Genomic DNA, 18,879 nt, shown 5'->3' with positions numbered 1-18,879 from the left:
TCTTGTAGCTTTAAGAAAGAACATGTGAAGTTAGAGCTAGAACAGTTTGCACAGTTGAGCTCGAGTGAGCAGTAAACAGAATGCAAAACTGGGATGCTGATTGGCTGAAAGAATGGACTGAGGGCTACAATTGTAAGTTAAGAATACAAGCTGAGGTTAGTTTGTTATAGGGAAGCCAGGTGCACTCTTCCAACTTGGTCCAAAATTGTAAGTAAAGACTACAAGCTAAAGTAAGGTTGCAGTAGAGAAGATAGAAGCACCCTTCCCATTTAAGAGTTGCAAATATTTGGTTACAAGTTATTGTTTGTGTTGATACAGGGCTGAATGTTGCAAAGGTTGCCTGCAAAATGGGTATAAAAATAGGGAATCATCACTTGGGGTCTTTGCACTTGCCAAGGAATAGCATTCATTTTCGGACACTTACTAAAGGGACTCTTTGTGAAAAGTTAGCATTTGTGGAGGGTATTGCCAGTCAAGAGGTAATTATCATATGTTGGGGATTGCTGTTAAAATTCCAAATTGACTATGCTGACATAGTTAACAAAGTGACAAGGTAAGAATGCAGAGCAGTGTTAGAATCGAGTATTAGGGATAAAGTAATTGACTTAAGAAAAAGTCAACAGTCTTTGTCAGGAAGCTGCTTTCAGTTTGTGAGATGGAGGGAGAGAAAAGGACTCAGCAAGTAGCCGTGAAATATGCAGCTATAACAGTTAAAGTAAACTGGGAAATTAGAGTTGAAATCTTCAAGCTGCAAAGAGGTTTTGCATGTGTGCTATAGTTCGTTTGACTAAGTTAAAATCTCAAAGAACGTTGTTAGTGAAGAGACCAAGTCCAAGAAGAAGAGAAGACCCCTGATAATTATGTATCATGCCATGCCTTGACAAGTGGAATGTTAAGTATTAATCCTTGTTGTTCAATAAATATTGTTAGTTTGCATTCTAAATTTGTGATTGCCCCTTTTACCAATAAGGTTAATTCCTCACAACTATTTTCTTCCTTTGGGTTTAATATAGAGTAGAGTAAGAAGTCTCACAACATCACAACACAAGCCACAAGCTTTCGGAGCACTGCCCCTTCATCAGGTGAGTGGGAGTTCTGTTCACAAACAGGGCTAATAAGTAAATTGAGCTTGTGCTGCCAAATAAACCTGTTGGACTTTAACCTGGTGTTGTGAGACTTCTTACTGTGCTTACCCCAGTCCAATGCCGGCACCTCCCATCATTTAATATAGAGTCCAAATTCCAACATTCCTCTGTGCACTCCCATATGGTGAGTTCCCATGGTCTGTTGAAAATGTTCACACTTGGAAACTGAACTATAGTGAGATATTGTACTATCCTTAATTATAAATTGAAACAAATTACTAGATGAAACAGTTTTAGCCACTGCAATAGCATGTCTTAATGTAACATTCATTGTCTTGAACGTGGATAAAAGATCTTTCACCTTTGGAAGACAGCTTAAATAAGTTTATACAACTGCATTTTGTATTCCTTCTTTAGCTTCAGAAGTACCCTTACTCATAGCCTACAATCTTTTCAGCCTGGCATAGGAGAGTTTGCGGATCAGAGTCCCTTTATATGTCTTACTGGAAGGAGAATAACTAGGCCGTGGTGCTGCAAGCTAAAGGCCTTGTGTATTAGATCTGTAAAATGTGTGCCTCTAATCTAAGTGGAGGTTTTCGAGTGCAATGGGTAGCATCCCTACCTTTGAACCAGAAATGCTGGGTTTGACTCTCATCCAGAACTTGGTAGCCAAGGAAGGTGTGTTCACAATAATGCCAGACAGGTTGAGTATCATCCTGCAAATCCTTTCATCACATGCAAATGGTGAGAGCAGGAGAGATTCCTGGCCAGTTGTTTGATGGAAAGGCAGTTGGAAACTACCATCAGCAACCACAGCTCCAGACCCAGGCATGCATGTTGAAGTGCATGTTGCCACAGCAACTCAGATGTTGCGTGAACTGTAACCTAAACCACCGGTGAATCTAACCATTTATGGTGGAATGTGTATGATTTGGATGACAGCAAATGCAGAAATTATACACTGTTAATCAAAGGAAATGGGGACCTAGTAATTAATATGGCCACGGAGGTGCAACCGAAACATCTTTAAACAATTAATAACAATGCACCTGACTCAGCATATGCTAATAATGCATAATTGACACAAACAATATATGTAAGCCAACATTTCATTTGTAACCTTGCTCCGAGAGAACATGGGCTGGCAAATGCTATGAGCTACTACCAAAGGGTTTTGTACATCAATCATTCTGGTATTGAACCTGTGACCCGTATGATTTTCCATCCTGAATGTCCTATGCCCAAATTGTTGATGGACATGCCATGGTGTGCAGAGCTCTTCTCTAAAAGTATTCACCTTCACGGATGGAAAGGCAGTTTCTTGGGCTGATGACACACTGATGGCTCAGCATGAAGAAGGGTTTTGCTTTGTACATGGGGTGTTTGACACTGGCATTGTGCTTCTGCATCCGTGCCAGTGGTCTCCTCGGTTGTAGTTGTTTTTGGAATAATTGTTTCCATAGGACTATGTGGTGGTACAGAACTAATGTTGACATGTGCATCACTTGGCTTTCGATTTGTTCCTCCACAGGTCACTGCTGGAGGACGTTTCATGATTCCCATTGGTCTGCTTGAGCACACTCATCACAAAAGCTGTTCAAAGAACAGCCCAGGAAAAAATATTTTAAAGCACAGTAACATTTTTGTGAAATGTCTGTCACTTTCATTAAAAGTGAAGAATTGAAAATCAACCAGTATCTCTAGACAGTAACACATTCAAATGCAGCATCTCTCCAACCTGCACCAAGCTTTGTGGCATCTCTTGGGCTCTGTTCACTTTATTTTGTGTGACGGATCAGCAAGCATCAGGCAGGGCTCACAGCGGTTGGATGTGGTTATATTCTGGTGGTTATATTCTGGCCCTCACTCCTTTGGGTACACTGTATGACTGCTGCTTCTTGTTGTTGTTGGGCTCATCCTGGTCAGTGGTAGATGTCAGTTGCAAGCCACCAACAGCTTCTGCTCCCATCCTGTGCTCCCAGCTGATGAAAGTTGATGAAAGTTGACTGGTCGGTTGGGGTGGTCAATGAGGTTGTAGCACTCTCCTCAACGTGTCAGTATTTTACCCAACCCACAAAGTTGAGAAATTGAGGAACTCTGCTAGCTAAAGAAAAAAAGCCCCCGCGCACAGATAGAAAAACGGAATCTTTCGATTTACTCGAATACAGGGCGGGGAGGCAGTGCGAGGCTGGTCATCAGTTGACGTTTCAATATCAAATATTTTCTTGGGGCGCGGAATCTGCACCACGTGAAGATTAAAATGATAGACAATTATGGGAGCTTGCTGTGCGCAAATTGGCTTTGCATCCAACAGCAGTGACTCCTCTTCAAAAGAACTTCATTGGCTGTGAAGTGCTGAAGTTGTGAAAGACGGGGCAGAAAATGAAAATGTCTTATGTTGATGTTCGTTCAAAGTTTTTCAAGGCACTGTACAAGTTTAAACTTTTTGCCCAACTGTGTGTGTGTGTGCTTTGGGGGGCTCCTCGGGGCTTAAGGTACAAGAGCACCAAGAAAGCCGGAATTGAAATTGAAGGAAGTGACGGCTTTATCCAAAGACTGGAAGAATTGAGAAGTTATTGTGAAAGGAATCATTGTGGGGAGGGGAGCTGGATTGGGCACATTTCACAAATTCCACTTTCCTCACTGCCAACAGGTGACGCTAATTGCATGATTTCAAATTTGTGACAATTGAACAGAAGAAAACCGAATTACACCCTGATAACAATTCTGAAGAACAATATTGGTCTACCTCCCAGAGATATGAGCAGAATGTTATTGAATTTCTGAAAGCGTTACCCTGGACAATTCTCCACATCTATGGATAGCCTGTGTGGCAAGGAAACAAACCAGAGCTTTCTGATTGTGAAGTGAAAAGCATGCATGGACCAACATAACTCCTGCAATCTGCTCTCCTTCTTCACATCCCTTCTGCGGTGATTTAAAAAAACCAACGAGTTAGTTGGGTTGCTCAGTTGTAAAGGTAATGACTGATATATATGTTTTTCAATTAGACTTGCTACATTATAGTTACAATATATTGAATCACCCTGCATTCCTGTTTCAGTTATCAGCCATTTTTCAGCGTGGAATTTTGCAAGGATTCCCTGCAGATCATTCTTGTCTCATCGCCCTCTATGAGCTGGGAGCACCTTTGTTCAGCCGACAGTGCAGTGACACTCGATGCTGGTGGATCACATCGCCTTACACAACTTTACCAAGTGTTGCTCCTGACGCTGCGGTAATTACTTTGAATCCAGAGGTACGTGCATTATTTGTAATGTTCCTGTTGTTATTATTCACTCTCCCACCACCCGCCTCCCGGCCCCCATACATTTAATAACAAATGTCAGGCGTCAACTTCTAAGCAAGACAGCCAGCCTGAGCTACATCTTAATGCAAACGTGATGATCTAACTGTAGACAAATGGTGGGATTAAAATAAATAACGTCAGCTAGATATCTTTTCTGACAGGAAACAATATAGAGATTGTGCAGCGTTAAAAAAGGGCTAGTTTTTGTTTGGGGGGCGGGGGGGGGGGGGTCGCCCGTTTCAAATCAGTTCACCACAGTGTTTGTTTCGAGTAAAGACATTTGTTTCTTGGTAATTTTGTAGTCTTGCAGACTCGAAAAAAAAACAGCGTGGAACCAGTTCCAACCCACTAATTAACTCTGGGTATAAATAACGGGACTGTCTTGGTATGTTCCTTCGAGTGTAAAAATGCGATAAATGAATGCAGTTTTACTGTGGAATAGTGTTGCATGAAATAGATTACGAGAAACACCAAGATATGCTTATGATTTACCACTGCCATAGTTTAGTTAACATTTAGTCAGATGGAAATATTTGGATACATGCACGAAGGTTGCGCCGTCGCTTTGCCTTGTATTGTTTATACCACGTTCGGGAACACTAACTGGGGTTAACTGTTTAAATTTAAGCAGAAAATTATATTCAATTATCAGGTTTTAATACAAAGAATCCAGGCAAATCATTAACCAATACCACAAAGATAACGTCACATTTTTGAAACTCCAATCACTTTTTAAACCTGTTTTGTTTGAAAACAAATGAATAAACGAGATGCAGAACAAACATCTGAAAACTGGATTTCATTTCCAACATTTCTTCCAGATGTGATCCTGTATGACTTATTATGGAGGTCCACATCTCTTGACAAACTTACTGGAGTAACTGGACTTAATCTCACAAAATCGGCTCTTGATCAACTCTTGAGCGATTCAAAAAATGTCCATAATGGATGGACAGATCATTGATACATCCACTCAGTGGTTTAAACAGGTGCAGCATTTATAATCTGCCTATTCGGTAAAACAAAATATTTGGTTTTAAAAATAAACAATCTCGGTGATCTTTCTGAAATATAACATTCCCATGAGGATATGAAAGCTTTATTGGAAAAAAAATGTCATATTAAGACGCCGAGTGCCCCATGTAGAGCTCCGAGGTTGTCCATCTGCGTATGGTACTATAGCACTACTCCGTTTAGAAGATGCGTAAGGCAAACTTAACCATCAAAACTGTCCGAAAAGTGTCTTAGGGTCCTTGGACAAAGCCACGAAGGATTCTCCTTCTGTTAAATACAATCTTGCACTGAGGCAATGCGTCATAATAAAAGTGCAACGCAGCGATTTATAAATTTCTGAATCGCTTAAATTACGTTTCTCCTTAGCTCGGATTTGAAATCGGGCGATAAATTTGTTTTGAATGCAAACCATTTATTGTTGCAGTTGTAACTTGTCACCTGCACATTTCTGGAAGAGTGTCTATTTGCAAAATGGGCCGAATGGCCTGCTTCTGTGCTATCTGATTCTCCAATTCTATGCAGACGCCGTAATGGATGTTTTTTTCAATTAGCTCTAATTTGAACTCGTCAGGAGCGGACCGAAACTAAATGCCACTCATTACGTATATCTGCATGAAAATATATTTTCTTTCGTATGGAAACCGCTTTGAGATAGGGGACGGTGTGTCCATTTATATAGCGCCTGGCACGATCTTTTGGGCGTCCTAAAGACTTGGCAGCGTTTTTTTAAAAAAATCGGGCTTCTTTATGGTTAGCTGTGATTTGATTTGACATGCATTAATCCCGAGCGCAGCACTTCAGATGAACGATCCGGTTTTTTTTGGGAGTGTAACTTACAATCTCCGAAGCTACTGTGTTCTATAAAGGGACCATCATCACTCGAGTCGAAACTGATTTTCGAAGTGTTTATAATTTGGCAACTCCTTGCCATTCGTCTCCAAGATGACATTAGCGGAAATGGTCGCGTCTTTCGGGTTCATGTTGGCATGAGGATAGTGGAATGATCGTTATCTATCACAGGTTTGATCAGAAGATGTTGGGGATTTACTTATTACCGCGAACTATCCAAACTTGCTGAGTAAATAAACTAAACAAGCTTAGCCTGTGTAGGGCATGTTTAAATCGGGGGAGATTTTTAACTATTTAATTTATTTTAAGAGTCATTTTCAAGACAAACGTAGCTTCGAGACGGCGGTCTTAACAACGGCGCTATCTGATTTTAAGGGATGGCTTTTAAAAAAATACTGCCTTGCCACGGGAGCTTTTTATATCCAGACCCAATCTCAAAGTTGCCAGCACGGGTCAAGCGGCTGAATGCGGCGATGCTTGTCCATGAGAGTTGGGAGTAGGACATCCAGCTCTTCCTCTCTCTCACTCACACCGAAGCTCTTTTGTGGTTTTAAAGAGCAGGGGATTTTGGGATAGACTGCATGGTGCCCTAACTTCCGTTTTTTTTTCCTCCTTGTTTGTCGTCACTGTTTCAATACAAAAGCGGTGCAGTGGAATAAGCAAGAGGCGAGCGAACACAAGCATTTGCCAGACAGTTGTCACATTTTTAACCTTCGCTGGGCCAACCCCAACAATCGGGGCTGTTCCAAATGTCACATGTTGCGTTTCACATGAGCTGTGATGTGCCTCCATAAATCTTCCCTTTCGAACTTCATGCTGATCGATCGCCTCCTCTTCCGCTATTTTTCCAATCGCTTGGGGATTGCTGCGTCCGGTGCTGAACCGATAAACATTTCTTTTTAAAGAGCCTCGGCAAGCAAACGCTACAAATCCCTTATGTTTTTGTTGGAAAGAACGAACCTGGATTCAAAACACATTCCTGACAATCAGTAAAATTCACACTCATGTTTCTATTAATTCGCACCCTCCTTGGCAACACATGTTTGTGTGTGCATTGTTTCAACCGAATAACTTTTAGAAGGGGTAGACAAAAGTGAAATATTACCGATGTTGGAAATCTGAAATTGGAAACATGGAAACAGCGGGTCTGGTGGCATGAGTGGAAAGAGAAACAGTTAACCGTCAGGCTAATCAGAACAGAGAACGAGTTAAGAGTTGTGCCAGATTTTAAACAAGCACAGAAAGACAAGAACAAAAAGAATTATCCATGATGGCAGGAAAGATTTAATGGCAAACTGGGTGATGGTACAAGGCAAAAAAGGAGTGGTAAAGGCAAAATAGCTGTGGATGCTGGAATCTGAAAATCTCAGCAGGTCTGACAGCATCTGTGGAGAGAGAATTGAGCCAACGTTTTGAATCAGGATGACCCTGCGTCAGAGCAAAGGAGTGGTACTGGGACAAAAAAACAAACTATAGGTCTGTAAGTGTAAATAGCAATAGCTGAATCAATAGTGGTAGTCCAAAACTGGGAATGGTGGTTGTGATAGTCATATATCCACTGGTTACAATTGTCTAAACATGTCATTCTAAAGATATTTGTCTTGCCTTCAAAGCCATACATGAATATAAAATTAAACACCTGAGGTACTTTTCCATTTGGGACATGATTTATAGGTGCTGCTGCAATTAAACTGATTTATTTTCTCATTAGATAATAAATCTAATTATAAAAAATTACAAATTAAAACAAAATGATGGAAAATACTCAGGAGTCTGGCAGCATCTTGTGGGGAGAGAGCCAGAATTCAAATTTCAGGTCGATGATCTTGAATCAGAATTGGGAATATCTAAAGAATAGATTTTCACTCAATTTGGATGAGTGATTGATCTTCCTATGTGCATCACTTTGTTTCACACAATTTATCTTGCAACAGGGCACTCAATATGATGAATATAGTTTTAAGAGCCTGCACTATTTTAAAAAAACAGAAGAATAACTTACCAAGTGGGCACGGTGGCACAGTGGTTAGCACTACTGCCTCACAGTGCCAGTGACCTTGGTTTGATTCCTGGCTTGGGTCACTGTCTGTGCGGAGTCTGCACATTCTCCCCATGTCTGTGTGGGTTTCCATTGGGCGCTCCGGTTTCCTCCCACACTGCTGGTTAGGTGCAATGGCCATGCTAAATTCCCCCTCAGTGTACCCGAACAGGTGCCGGAGTGTGGCGACTAAGGGATTTTCACAGCAACTTCATTGCAGTGTTAACGTAAGCCTACTTGTGACACTAATAAACAAAATGGATGGAAAATGTATTTTAATTGTTAGTTGCAAACTTTTTAGACCATTAGAAAGTGTTGTTGGTCGACATTAATGCTGATCAAAGGCCGAAAAACGTGATTGGACTTGATTCGAATGGGCTTTTTTGATTAGAAATAAAGTGTACCAATGAAAAAAAAAGAACTGTTTCTCCCTCCACAGATGCTGCCAGACCTGCTGAGCATTTTCTGCTGTTGGATGAGATTTTCAGTGGCTGCAGTCTTGTTCTGCTTTGGCACTGTGCATAATAATAACTGACGCGAGTGACATAATTCTTAAACGTTGTAACAATCCAACCAACATTTCCCCTCAGATGAAAGTATATCCACACAAAAAAAGTATATTCTGTGTGTAGTGGGGGAAAGATAACATCTAATTGGCCATGTGTGCAATTCGGGCCCATCCACTAATCTGCTGTCAATCAGAGACGGAGGAAAACACGGGGCCGCCTCACCGCTGCCGCTGCCTGCCGCGCAAACAAAGGATCCTCCGGGCTCATTGTCATTCCTTCCTTGTAATTGCAGCAGCCACGGAGTGACGAAGGCTCAAAGCGCGTTTGGATGTTAAATTGCAGAATGCACGGATTGTTGCATCCCCCCGAATCTTGCAGAGAGATGGGGGTGCCCAGTTTTTTGGGGAATGTATAATTGATCGGCAGCTCGGAGGGATACAGCGTCCCGGCCGAGCGCGGTGAGGCGGCTCTGACCCCTCCCCCTCCCCCGCCCCCCCTCCCCCTCACCGGTCTCCGAGCCCTCCCTCCCCGAAAACAACATGTCCGCCTGAGGGAGCCGTGGAGGGTGATAAGCAGCGGGAGGGAAGAAGAGATAGAGATAGAAAGATAGAGAGAGAGAGAGAGGGGGCCCCCAGCTTGCTGGTGTCAGGCACTCGAGGCGTGTGTCTGCGGAGAAGGGAGGGAGAGGGGAAACAGGCGGGCGAAGCGCCGAAGGGAAAGGAAGGGACAGAAAGTGGCGGGGAAAGGGAGGAGGAGGGAGTTTAAAAAGCCCCCCCTCACTCAACCCGGCGGCGGGAGTGTGCGCTGGCGGCAGTTGGATGTTCGCTGGAAGGGGGTGGGGGAGAGCGAGGTGAGTGAGTGAGGGGAGGGGAGAGTGGCTAAAGTTGACCTGTGAGGGAGGGGAGTTTAGTGTCACTGGGTGGAGAACAAGGCCAGCAGCAGGAGGTGGAGGCAGAGAAGGGAGGGGAGGCGAGGGACATTTCCCCACCCCACTTAAAACCCTCGCCATGTCCCTCCCCCTGCCTCCAGCGCTCGCCTGTCTCGCCCGCCCCCTCAACCCAAACCCACCGACAGCAGGGTGAACAGAGCCAAGGATTTCTCTCAAACCAACCAGGGGATTTCCCCAAACCTCTCCCCACCACCAAAACCCCCCCCCCCCTGGAGATTGATCTACACAAAAACTTAACACTGATGATTTACTTGGCGTGTTGGTCCTGCCAGTCGAGGCTAAATGGTCTTTGTTATGTGGAATTATGTTAGCGGCTCACTTGTCATTTCTCGTACAGTAACTCTTGTGTTTCCGAAGGGTCGCCTTCTCTTTCTGCGGTAGGATATTTTTGGAACCTGATGCACGGCAACTTTTCTTTTTTTATTTTGTCAGTGAGTCCGGAGCCTTCCTTAGATTTTTTTTTCCAAACCTCCCCAGCAAACTTTGAAGGTTTCTGCTGAGGGTTTCCTCTTTTATTTTTTCTTTTAAAAGCAATGTTTTTTTTAGTAAATCGTGTAACTATGTTTTGTTCTTAGGTTTAGTGAGAGTAAATCAAGATGAATCCACAGCAGCGGATGGCCGCTATAGGAACGGACAAGGAATTGAGCGATCTGCTGGATTTTAGTGCGGTATGATGCTTGGAGGCTTTTATTATTAACACGGTTTTTCCCATCACTCAAAAGCCATGTGGCGTTGCCTTCGTCCTGCCTAGTCAAAAGGAGTCTCTGAAGTTTACTGTTATGTCTAGACGAGTCGAAGGGCAGGTTCATGAGGAAATTACTGCAAAACAGTTTAAAGTAATGTGGCGTTCAGCACTAGCTTAATTTTGAGTTCAGCATTGAATTATTTCAGAATTCGTGCACCGCCTGAAGTTACTCGTGGATTTCTACTGATCAGTGTTGTCAGATAAATGGTAGTGGCAAGTATATTTTTGAATTATAAATCGTCCAGTATTACGTTTTTACTAGACGTTGCTCCTTTTGATAATTGCATTTACAAAATTTACAATCAAGACGATCAGGAATGGCTATAGCTTACGTCAATATTTTATAATAGATTTAATTTGGTTTTACTTTTTAAAAAATAGTTGTATCATTTGTCACATTGCACATAACGTTTTGACTACTCCATCACAGAAGATAATCTGTTATCAGTACAGTCTGCCAGATGTTTGATATTCATGGGCTAAAACATAGATCACTCATTAATCTTGGTCCATTCTTTTTTTTAGATGTTTTCTCCTCCTGTTAATAGTGGAAAAAATGGACCAACCACACTGGCAAGCAGTCAATTTGGTGGCTCAGGTAAGACTCAAATATGAAGTGCTGCAGTCGATGTTTTTTGATGGCTCCATGGCTTTTTTTCCCCCTAACTTAATAGCAGAAATGTATTAAACTTTATTTGAGGGTTTGTGCAGTTAGTGTAGGAATATTCTGAATGCTGCCATCCAATGTGCTATCTGAAAAGTGCTAATTTTCTTGTCGGAATGTTGTCGTGCCAGCAATTGTTGGGATATATTAAACCGCTTACGGGTAGATTTTTGAATCTTTCTTTGAAGGTTCAAAGATTAGTGCGGAGACTGTAAGTGATGTTTACTGCTATTAGCAACTGGAGGAAGATCCATGTTTTGAAATAGTATCCTGCTTTTCCTTTTATAAAGGATTTTTGTGGACAATTAGGAAAATTACATTTTTGCAATTTGAATATTGCATTTTAGTTTTGAGGTTAGTGTGGCATTAAACTAGAATTTCGAGGTATTTTTAATCTGGCAAAGGTTTAGTTGGTTAATCAATTTAAGAAATTACTTTCCGAATAATTTGCAATGTTGTATCGAGACTGGTTAAGTTGCAGCATTTTGTGTTGCAACTTGGGTTGTAGGGAGTATTGACAGTAATCATGGATATCAATTATGCTTTTGTGGTAACTGTTTTCTACAGTATTAAAATGATATTGTGTTAAAATAACAGCATTGTGATCACACTGAGAAGAAGCTATTGAGTGGACTTCCATCGTACAACACATTTTAAGTACTTAAATGTAGATCTGAAGTAGAAATTTTAAATTGACCCTATTCCTTATGCTTGAATGTTTTTATGAACACAGGTTTTGGGATAAACGAGCATTTAGATCAGAATTGTATTGCTACTTTTTTGTGGGGAATAATGAAAAGTTTTAGCCAGACTTAAATCACGTAAGTGAGTGCGACATTATGGAATTTTTTGGACCAGGTAATTTGTGTATCAGGAATTTATTCTGTTTTAATATTGTGTGCATTTTATTCAATGGAATGTGCCGCCTTTGTGCACAGAACTATCACCTTCAAAGATACTTGAAAATACCAATTGTGCAATTTTATACATCCTTGCATGTTTGGTAGGTTAGACGTGCATGTTGCCTAAATTTATCAGCTTCATTATTAGATGTTGTTTTTGTCTGACTGAGAAGCAAAAACTTTGTTTTGTGTATCTGATGGTGTTTCTGCGTGCTTAGATAGGTCAGTAGCTCTAACAAATCTTAAAACAGCATTGTTGCTCACGGTTGGTATTTTAAGGGAATAATTTGTGTTTTTCATAGCAGTAACAAAAATAGTAATTTATAGATTTGTTTTACAGTTGCATGTAGACAAATGTCCTATAAACCAAATAATTAATATGTCATACGTATCAATGTTGCAGAGAAAATTGGAAATTCTGAATGCAAACCTTTACCTTCAATATAACATTGAAATTATAAATGTGTAAAATAATTAACATCTGAATACAAGAAAACAACTTCATTGTTGCGGCCTGGAACTTGACTTTTCTCAAGTATGACATCTAAACCTGATTATTCAACCCTGCAAAAGTTTGGAACTGTTTTACATTTGAGCAGCTTTTTTGCAGGCCAGTATGATAGTGCTGTGCATGTTGTCTGAAATAGAATCTTTCCATCCATTTTAACATGTGTTTTTAGTACAAGTTTTTTTTTAAATATACTTTTCCAATTCAATCAAATCCAATTCAGAGTCTCAACAAGTTGAGACATTTCAGATCCAGGCTGACAAGACAGGATGGGAGACCAAAACCACCCTGTCCTGGGCCTGATCTACATGAGTCAAGCTGATTGGAGAAGGGGGAGGATCCTCCTCCAAGACTTGAGCTCATTTGCATCTTAGCCAAAAGGCCGAGATGCCGCTTTTAAAAATTGCTTCATATGAAACATATGAAGCCTCAGCGTAACCTAATGACCTCAACCAAGTGCAGGCGATCCATACTACACTTGATCTTAGCCAAAAGGCCGAAGTTACTGAAATATTTAATGTACGTTGGCTTATTTAAGTTTTTCTTTGAGTATCTATATAGCGGACTCCTTGTCAGGAAGCAGTGCCCTTTGTAATGTGTGTGTCTTGGGTTGCATAAGTTACACAGTTACCCTACATTTCAATATCACTGCACCAGATATATGTAAAATGCCTATCAATTTGAACAAGTCTAGTAGGACCGGTGTTATTGGCTAAAATAACTTTTTGCAGGATTGAAATAGTAGATCAGGGCAAAGCTACACCACATAGCGTATGGTAGTAGTTTAGAATATATATACAACCTGTAGGTGCAATTAAATCCCCAAGCACTTTGTTTACCACGCATCCTATGCCACTTAACATCTGATCTGATGACATATACCATGTAATATTATAGCTCAACTAACTGGGATGATTAGATCTGAGATTGAATGCTATTGCTGGATTAAATTAATTTAGTGCCTTTCAGTAGGTTAATCTGTAATTTGGTCCATTATGGGATATTTAAATTAGCAGTAACAAATGTATTGGTATTGTCTTATTATATTTTGAAATTGAAACTTAGTTGTATTCAAACAAAAGAGGAATCTTTGATCAATTTTAAACTTGGGTAGGATGCGATGCTGCATGTTGATGTGTACTTTCCGTCCTTAATGTCGTGCATTGCTGGGTTGACATCACTTGGGCACTTTTGATTTGATTTGAACCATTGGGCAACCTAGGCGAGTGAGTGGGCTGCATGAGTGGACCTCCTTCACCAGTGGGCTGCAAGATTGAAATCGGGCATGTTCACGAACCATGATCCCACTTTTAACACAATGCCAAATATTTCATAATGAGTTATAGAAAATCCTTCATTATACATTGTTTGTATATAATGGAAATATCATCAACTTCAAATGATAAATATTTGCACTTTGACTGTGAGAGTTCCCTCTGCATCCGATGTGTGTAATCTACATGCATCTTACTTCACTTGCCCTTGCTCTACATGCGCATTGCTTCAGTCATACTGTTAGGAAAAAAACATCTGGACGGAGATCAGTGGAATATGACAACCCTACACGTGGGCAAGGGTCAACAAAATATCTTGAAGGCTGCACTCAGGAGCCAGATGGGCCACCAGGCTGCAGCTTGCCCACCACTGATTAAAGCTATGAAAGATAGGTGGCACAGTGGTTAGCACTGCTGTCTCTCAGCGCCAGGGACCCGGATTCGATTCCCGGTTTGTCTGTATGGAGTCTGCCCGTATCTGCATGTGTTTCCTCCGGGTGCTCTGGTTTCCTCCCACAGTGCAAAGCAAGTGCTGGTTAGGTGCATTGGTCATGCTAAATTCTCCCCCAGTGTACCCAAACAGGCGTCGGAGTGCGGCGACTCGGGAATTTTCACAGTAACTTCATTTCTGTGTTAACATAAGCATACTTGTGGCACTAACAAAGTTTTTTAAAAAAAGTTAAAGGCTGAGTACTTGTTCGTTAACTTTTTTTGTCCAGTGACAAGTTACCAGGTAGCAATTTAATTAATAAAATTAGGAAATGCCAACAACAACTCTGAAAATTTGGCATGCCAGTTGTCTTATTACTGCTTTGACTTGGTCAGTGGTCAAAATCTTTTCAATATTCCCTCCAAGTTACACAGGCACACAATTCATTTAATAAGGTGCATGTGCAACTGCATAAAATAATTTTAAGGGCCCGTGCACTGAAACAAATCGCTGATGCTGCGCGCAATCAATTAGGCAGTCCACTGCTCCTCAGGCATTAGCTTAGTTCATTCAGCTGGCGCCTTGAAGCCCTCTTCCAGAACTCCGTCTTGTAAGCCAGACTAAATTTTCAGATTGGAAATGTCTTACTTTGCAATCGCATCCAAAATAAGGCCCCATGTACCTGTTCCTGTTCACATGGTAGTATTTGAAGAACAGCAAAAGCCAATCGGCCCTATGCTGTTTTTTTTTTGCACTGCACATATGTTTCTTCCCCTTTCCCTACTAGCAGAAGATAATTCCTTTAGCTAACATGATCAAAAATAGGTTAAATGATCACTTTAATTTGCTGTTTGTGGATCATAGAAATCATAGAAACCCTACAGTACAGAAAGAGGCCCATCGAGTCTGCACCGACCACAATCCCACCCAGGCCGTACCCCCATATCCCTACATGTTTTACCCGCTAATCCCTCTAACCTACGCATCTCAGGACACGAAGGGGCAATTTTAACATAGCCAATCAACCTAACCTGCATATCTTTGGACTGTGGGAGGAAACCGGAGCACCCGGAGGAAACCCACGCAGACACGAGGAGAATGTGCAAACTCCACACAGACAGTGACCCAAGCCGGGAATCGAACCCAGGTCCCTGGAGCTGTGAAGCAGCAGTGCTAACCACTGTGCTACTGTGTCGCCCCACAGCGGATCTTGGAGGTGTACATGATTACTTCTGTATTATCATGGACATTTTGGGAAAATGTTGATTACCAACAAAATTAAACAAATGCAAGTAAGATGAGTCCGATGGATAGAATTAAAAACATGTTGTGCATCTTGTAATTCATGAACTTGGAAGACAAATTACATTAGAACATTGCAAATGCATGATAATGTTAGTACTTTTATTCTTGATGTAGCTTGTATATCACAAGAAAACAATCAGGCATTTAGAGTAACTATCAAACTTAAAAACATGCGTTTTGTACATGACTAAATAATAGCTGGAAGACTGGGTTTCTGAAGATGCAAGCTTGTGGGCCACACTCTGTGCCAATATGTTGTTCAGTTTCCAGGAATATATTGTTGCCTTGACCCTGCAGTACGAGCGAAATGGTAGTTTTGTGCATCCTGAAATTAGTGAACACAACTTTCCAAATAACAAGATTTCTCCTATGGATTTGATATTGTGTATCACCATTAAAGTGAGTGGGCTGGATGGCAACCTACTCCGTGTAAGAATCTATTTGTCTGAATGGGGCAGGACCAGTATACTTTTAGAACTGGGTTATCCAGTTAACATGCTAGGTCACTTAATTCTCCTCGTTAAAGGAAAACCTGCTCGAAGCGGCTGATCTGCTCGCAGAGAATAAAAATAGTGCATCAGCAAATTGCCAGCTACAGGTCCTAATTGAAAGGATGGTGCAAAAGTGCTGGAAGCAGGAGCTCTGTCAACCAGCTGCACTTAGCTGAAAGTGTCGTCTTTATGAGGAAAGAACCTAATCCAATCTTCAATGTGAACATGGAGTGGGATCACTGGGCAGTGGTTTGAAAATTGGAACCTTGGCTTGCAGCGAACCTTATGATGCATTCTGGAGTATTTGGTGTTTAACAGCAAAATCTTTGTGAACCATAGCTCAGCAATGTAAAAGTTACAAATGGAGGGCTTAAAAGCAGCAGCAGCTAGGCATTGCAAACGGAGGGTGGTTTGTGGAGGTGGATGGCAATAGGAAACACTTGGATCAGCAGTCGGACGTTGTACTTAAGGAATGAAGAAGCTTACTGGTGTGGAATAGATAGTTTAAGATGATCAATTGGCCTAATGTGATAACCCTGTACAGGCAGCGATATATGGCTGGATTGTGCCTTAATTGTTGGGACAAAGGCAAAATATTGGGGATGCTGGAATCTGAAACAAAATCAGAAAATGCTGGAAAATCTCAGCAGTTCTGACAGCATCTGTGGAGAGAGAATAGAGCCAACGTTTTGAGTCTGGATGACTCTTCAGAGTTTAATTGTTGAGAGTTGTGTGAACATTTTGCTTGGTTCAGGAGGACCATCACGTTCAGCAGAATGTGATGCTCATAAACAGAAGAAGGAGCTGAGTTTGAAGATGGAATGCTCACTTTTTCATAGCATTTTTAGAGAAATTTAATTTTCGGGATGCATTGTTGGTTGAGTGGATATCTTTTATGGTGGATGTATAATGGATAAAATTTGTTTTTGCTGCAGTGTGGAATTTTTCTCATGGAATATAGGGAGAAATTGTACAAAAAATGAATTTGGAAATGAACATAGACACAATGGTTTAATCAGAGGATTGTAAGTCATAGATATTGATCAACATCAGACTAAACATCTCACCATTAAGAGACAGATTACTTGGCTGATCCTCCAGTTTGCAGACTACACCAAAGTGAAGAAGATTGTCCAAGAATTATCGAACCAGATTTTGAGAATTTGCACGTGTTAGGATATTGGACTAATTGGTGGCCAATACAGTTCAGTACGAGTCACCGTATAATAATCAGTATGGAGTGATGCAGCTAACATGAGATGTCTGCTAAATGAGCAACGATTTGGTACCTTCAGGGAAAAGATTTGGGGGATGTAATGTGTGAATCTATAAACCTCAGCTAACAGCTTCATAGGTGGAAAAATGGAAAAATCGAAATATCTTAGATTTCAACAATTAGTGAGAAACGGTTTGTCACAAAATAAAAATGCTGGAAATACTCAACAGGTCAGGCAGCATCCATGAAGAGAAACAGAGTTGATATTCAGGTTGAGCTCTGAAAGGTAATTGATCTGAAATTGCTCACTCTGTTTCTGTCCACCAAACTTGCTGAGTATTTCTAGTGTTCTTGTTCTTATTTCAGGTTTCCAGCAACTGTAGTATCTTTCTTTTGTTTGCAAAGCTTGTAGGTGTATTAGAGTTTGGTTAGACAGAACCCACTGTGCATAGTGTGCAGTTTTGGTCATTAACTTAGAGGTGAAGTATTATGAGGGAAAAAAACATCTGAGCAACCATACTGTTTTATCAGGAAACTGTTATGAGGGAAGACTGGCGATGTTGAATTTGCTCTTAAAATGAGATTTTCAGGTGAAGTAATTAGTCTTCAAGATATTGAAGGGTGGGCTAAATTAGTCCAAGTGAATTGCTCCAGTTTGTAGAGCTGAAATATTAATGCATGCTTGGTTATGGCCCTCCCAATGTTAGGCAGTAATTTTCCTGCCTGATCCTGCAGCGGGATATCATCAGTTACTGCCAGTCACTGTAGTTAATAGTATAACTTCCTCGTTGGACAACTTCTGTTTCATTTATGTTGTCCATTATTGAGTGTGATTTAATAAAAATTTTGTCTTCAGTACAAGGAATGAGAAATTGTGTGAATGGACTCGAAGTTGAGGTGGAAGGCAAATGAAATGTTGGTGTTTATTGCAAGTGAAAGAGTATAAAATTAAGGAAGTGTTGCAGCAGTTGTAAATAGCCTTAGTTATTCAGCATCTGGTCTCCTGAGTTGAAGGAAATTGTATTCCAAACAACTCAGAAGGTTCACTGGACTGATTCCTGGGATGAAGCAGTTATCTTATGAAGAAAAGTTGAGCCTGTACCCATTGGAGTTGAAAAGAAGGTATTGTTGAAACTCAGATCCTGAGGACAGTTGACAGAGTGGATGCTGAGATGATATTTATTCTTGTGGAGGGAGTCCAGAACTCTCTGCAGTTTAAAAATCAGGGATTCCTTTTTATGAACGAGCTAGAGAATTTTTTTTCCATTGAGGGTCATTAGTCTGAGGAATTGTTTTCCCCAGACAGCAATGGAGGCTTGGCCATCGAATGTATTTCAAGGCTGAGTTGGACGGATTTTTGGTTGACGAGATTAAAAGGTTTATGGGAGACGGATGGTGAAGTGGAGTTGAGGATAGAATTAGATCAAACATGATTGTATCGAATGTGGAGCAGGTTGATGGGCCGAATGGTCATCTACTAATTCTTGTGTGTCAGGCTTTGCATTTCTTTCAAGCAAGGAACATAGATTGAAAAATGCCCTTTTAGAGCCACCTTCGATCATGTCACTGGTGCATCTGGTGTGTGACTGA

The 18,879-nt window shown here is 41.1% G+C and overlaps 1 protein-coding gene across 4 annotated transcripts in view; it reads left to right on the top strand.

Moving 5' to 3' along the window:
- The first annotated feature begins 9,591 nt into the window (after positions 1-9,591).
- The window catches only part of tcf12 (transcription factor 12), a 254,110-nt gene continuing 244,822 nt past the window's right edge, over positions 9,592-18,879 (top strand). For 3 of the 4 annotated variants that reach the window (XR_013500784.1, XM_078241431.1, XM_078241430.1), the window contains exons 1-3: positions 9,592-9,655; positions 10,330-10,422; positions 11,025-11,097. Coding sequence is in view for 3 of the 4 variants with exons in the window: in XM_078241431.1 (XP_078097557.1) it covers positions 10,351-10,422; positions 11,025-11,097 (145 nt within the window). In the remaining variant the exon portion in view is untranslated. Of the gene's footprint in view, positions 9,656-9,713; positions 10,132-10,329; positions 10,423-11,024; positions 11,098-18,879 lie in introns of those variants that run through there. The other variant, XM_078241428.1, reaches the window with a different exon arrangement.

This window comes from Mustelus asterias, chromosome 24 (assembly GCF_964213995.1).
Source record: "Mustelus asterias chromosome 24, sMusAst1.hap1.1, whole genome shotgun sequence".
Lineage (NCBI taxonomy): Eukaryota > Metazoa > Chordata > Chondrichthyes > Carcharhiniformes > Triakidae > Mustelus > Mustelus asterias.
This window is presented reverse-complemented; position numbering and strand designations above follow the sequence as displayed.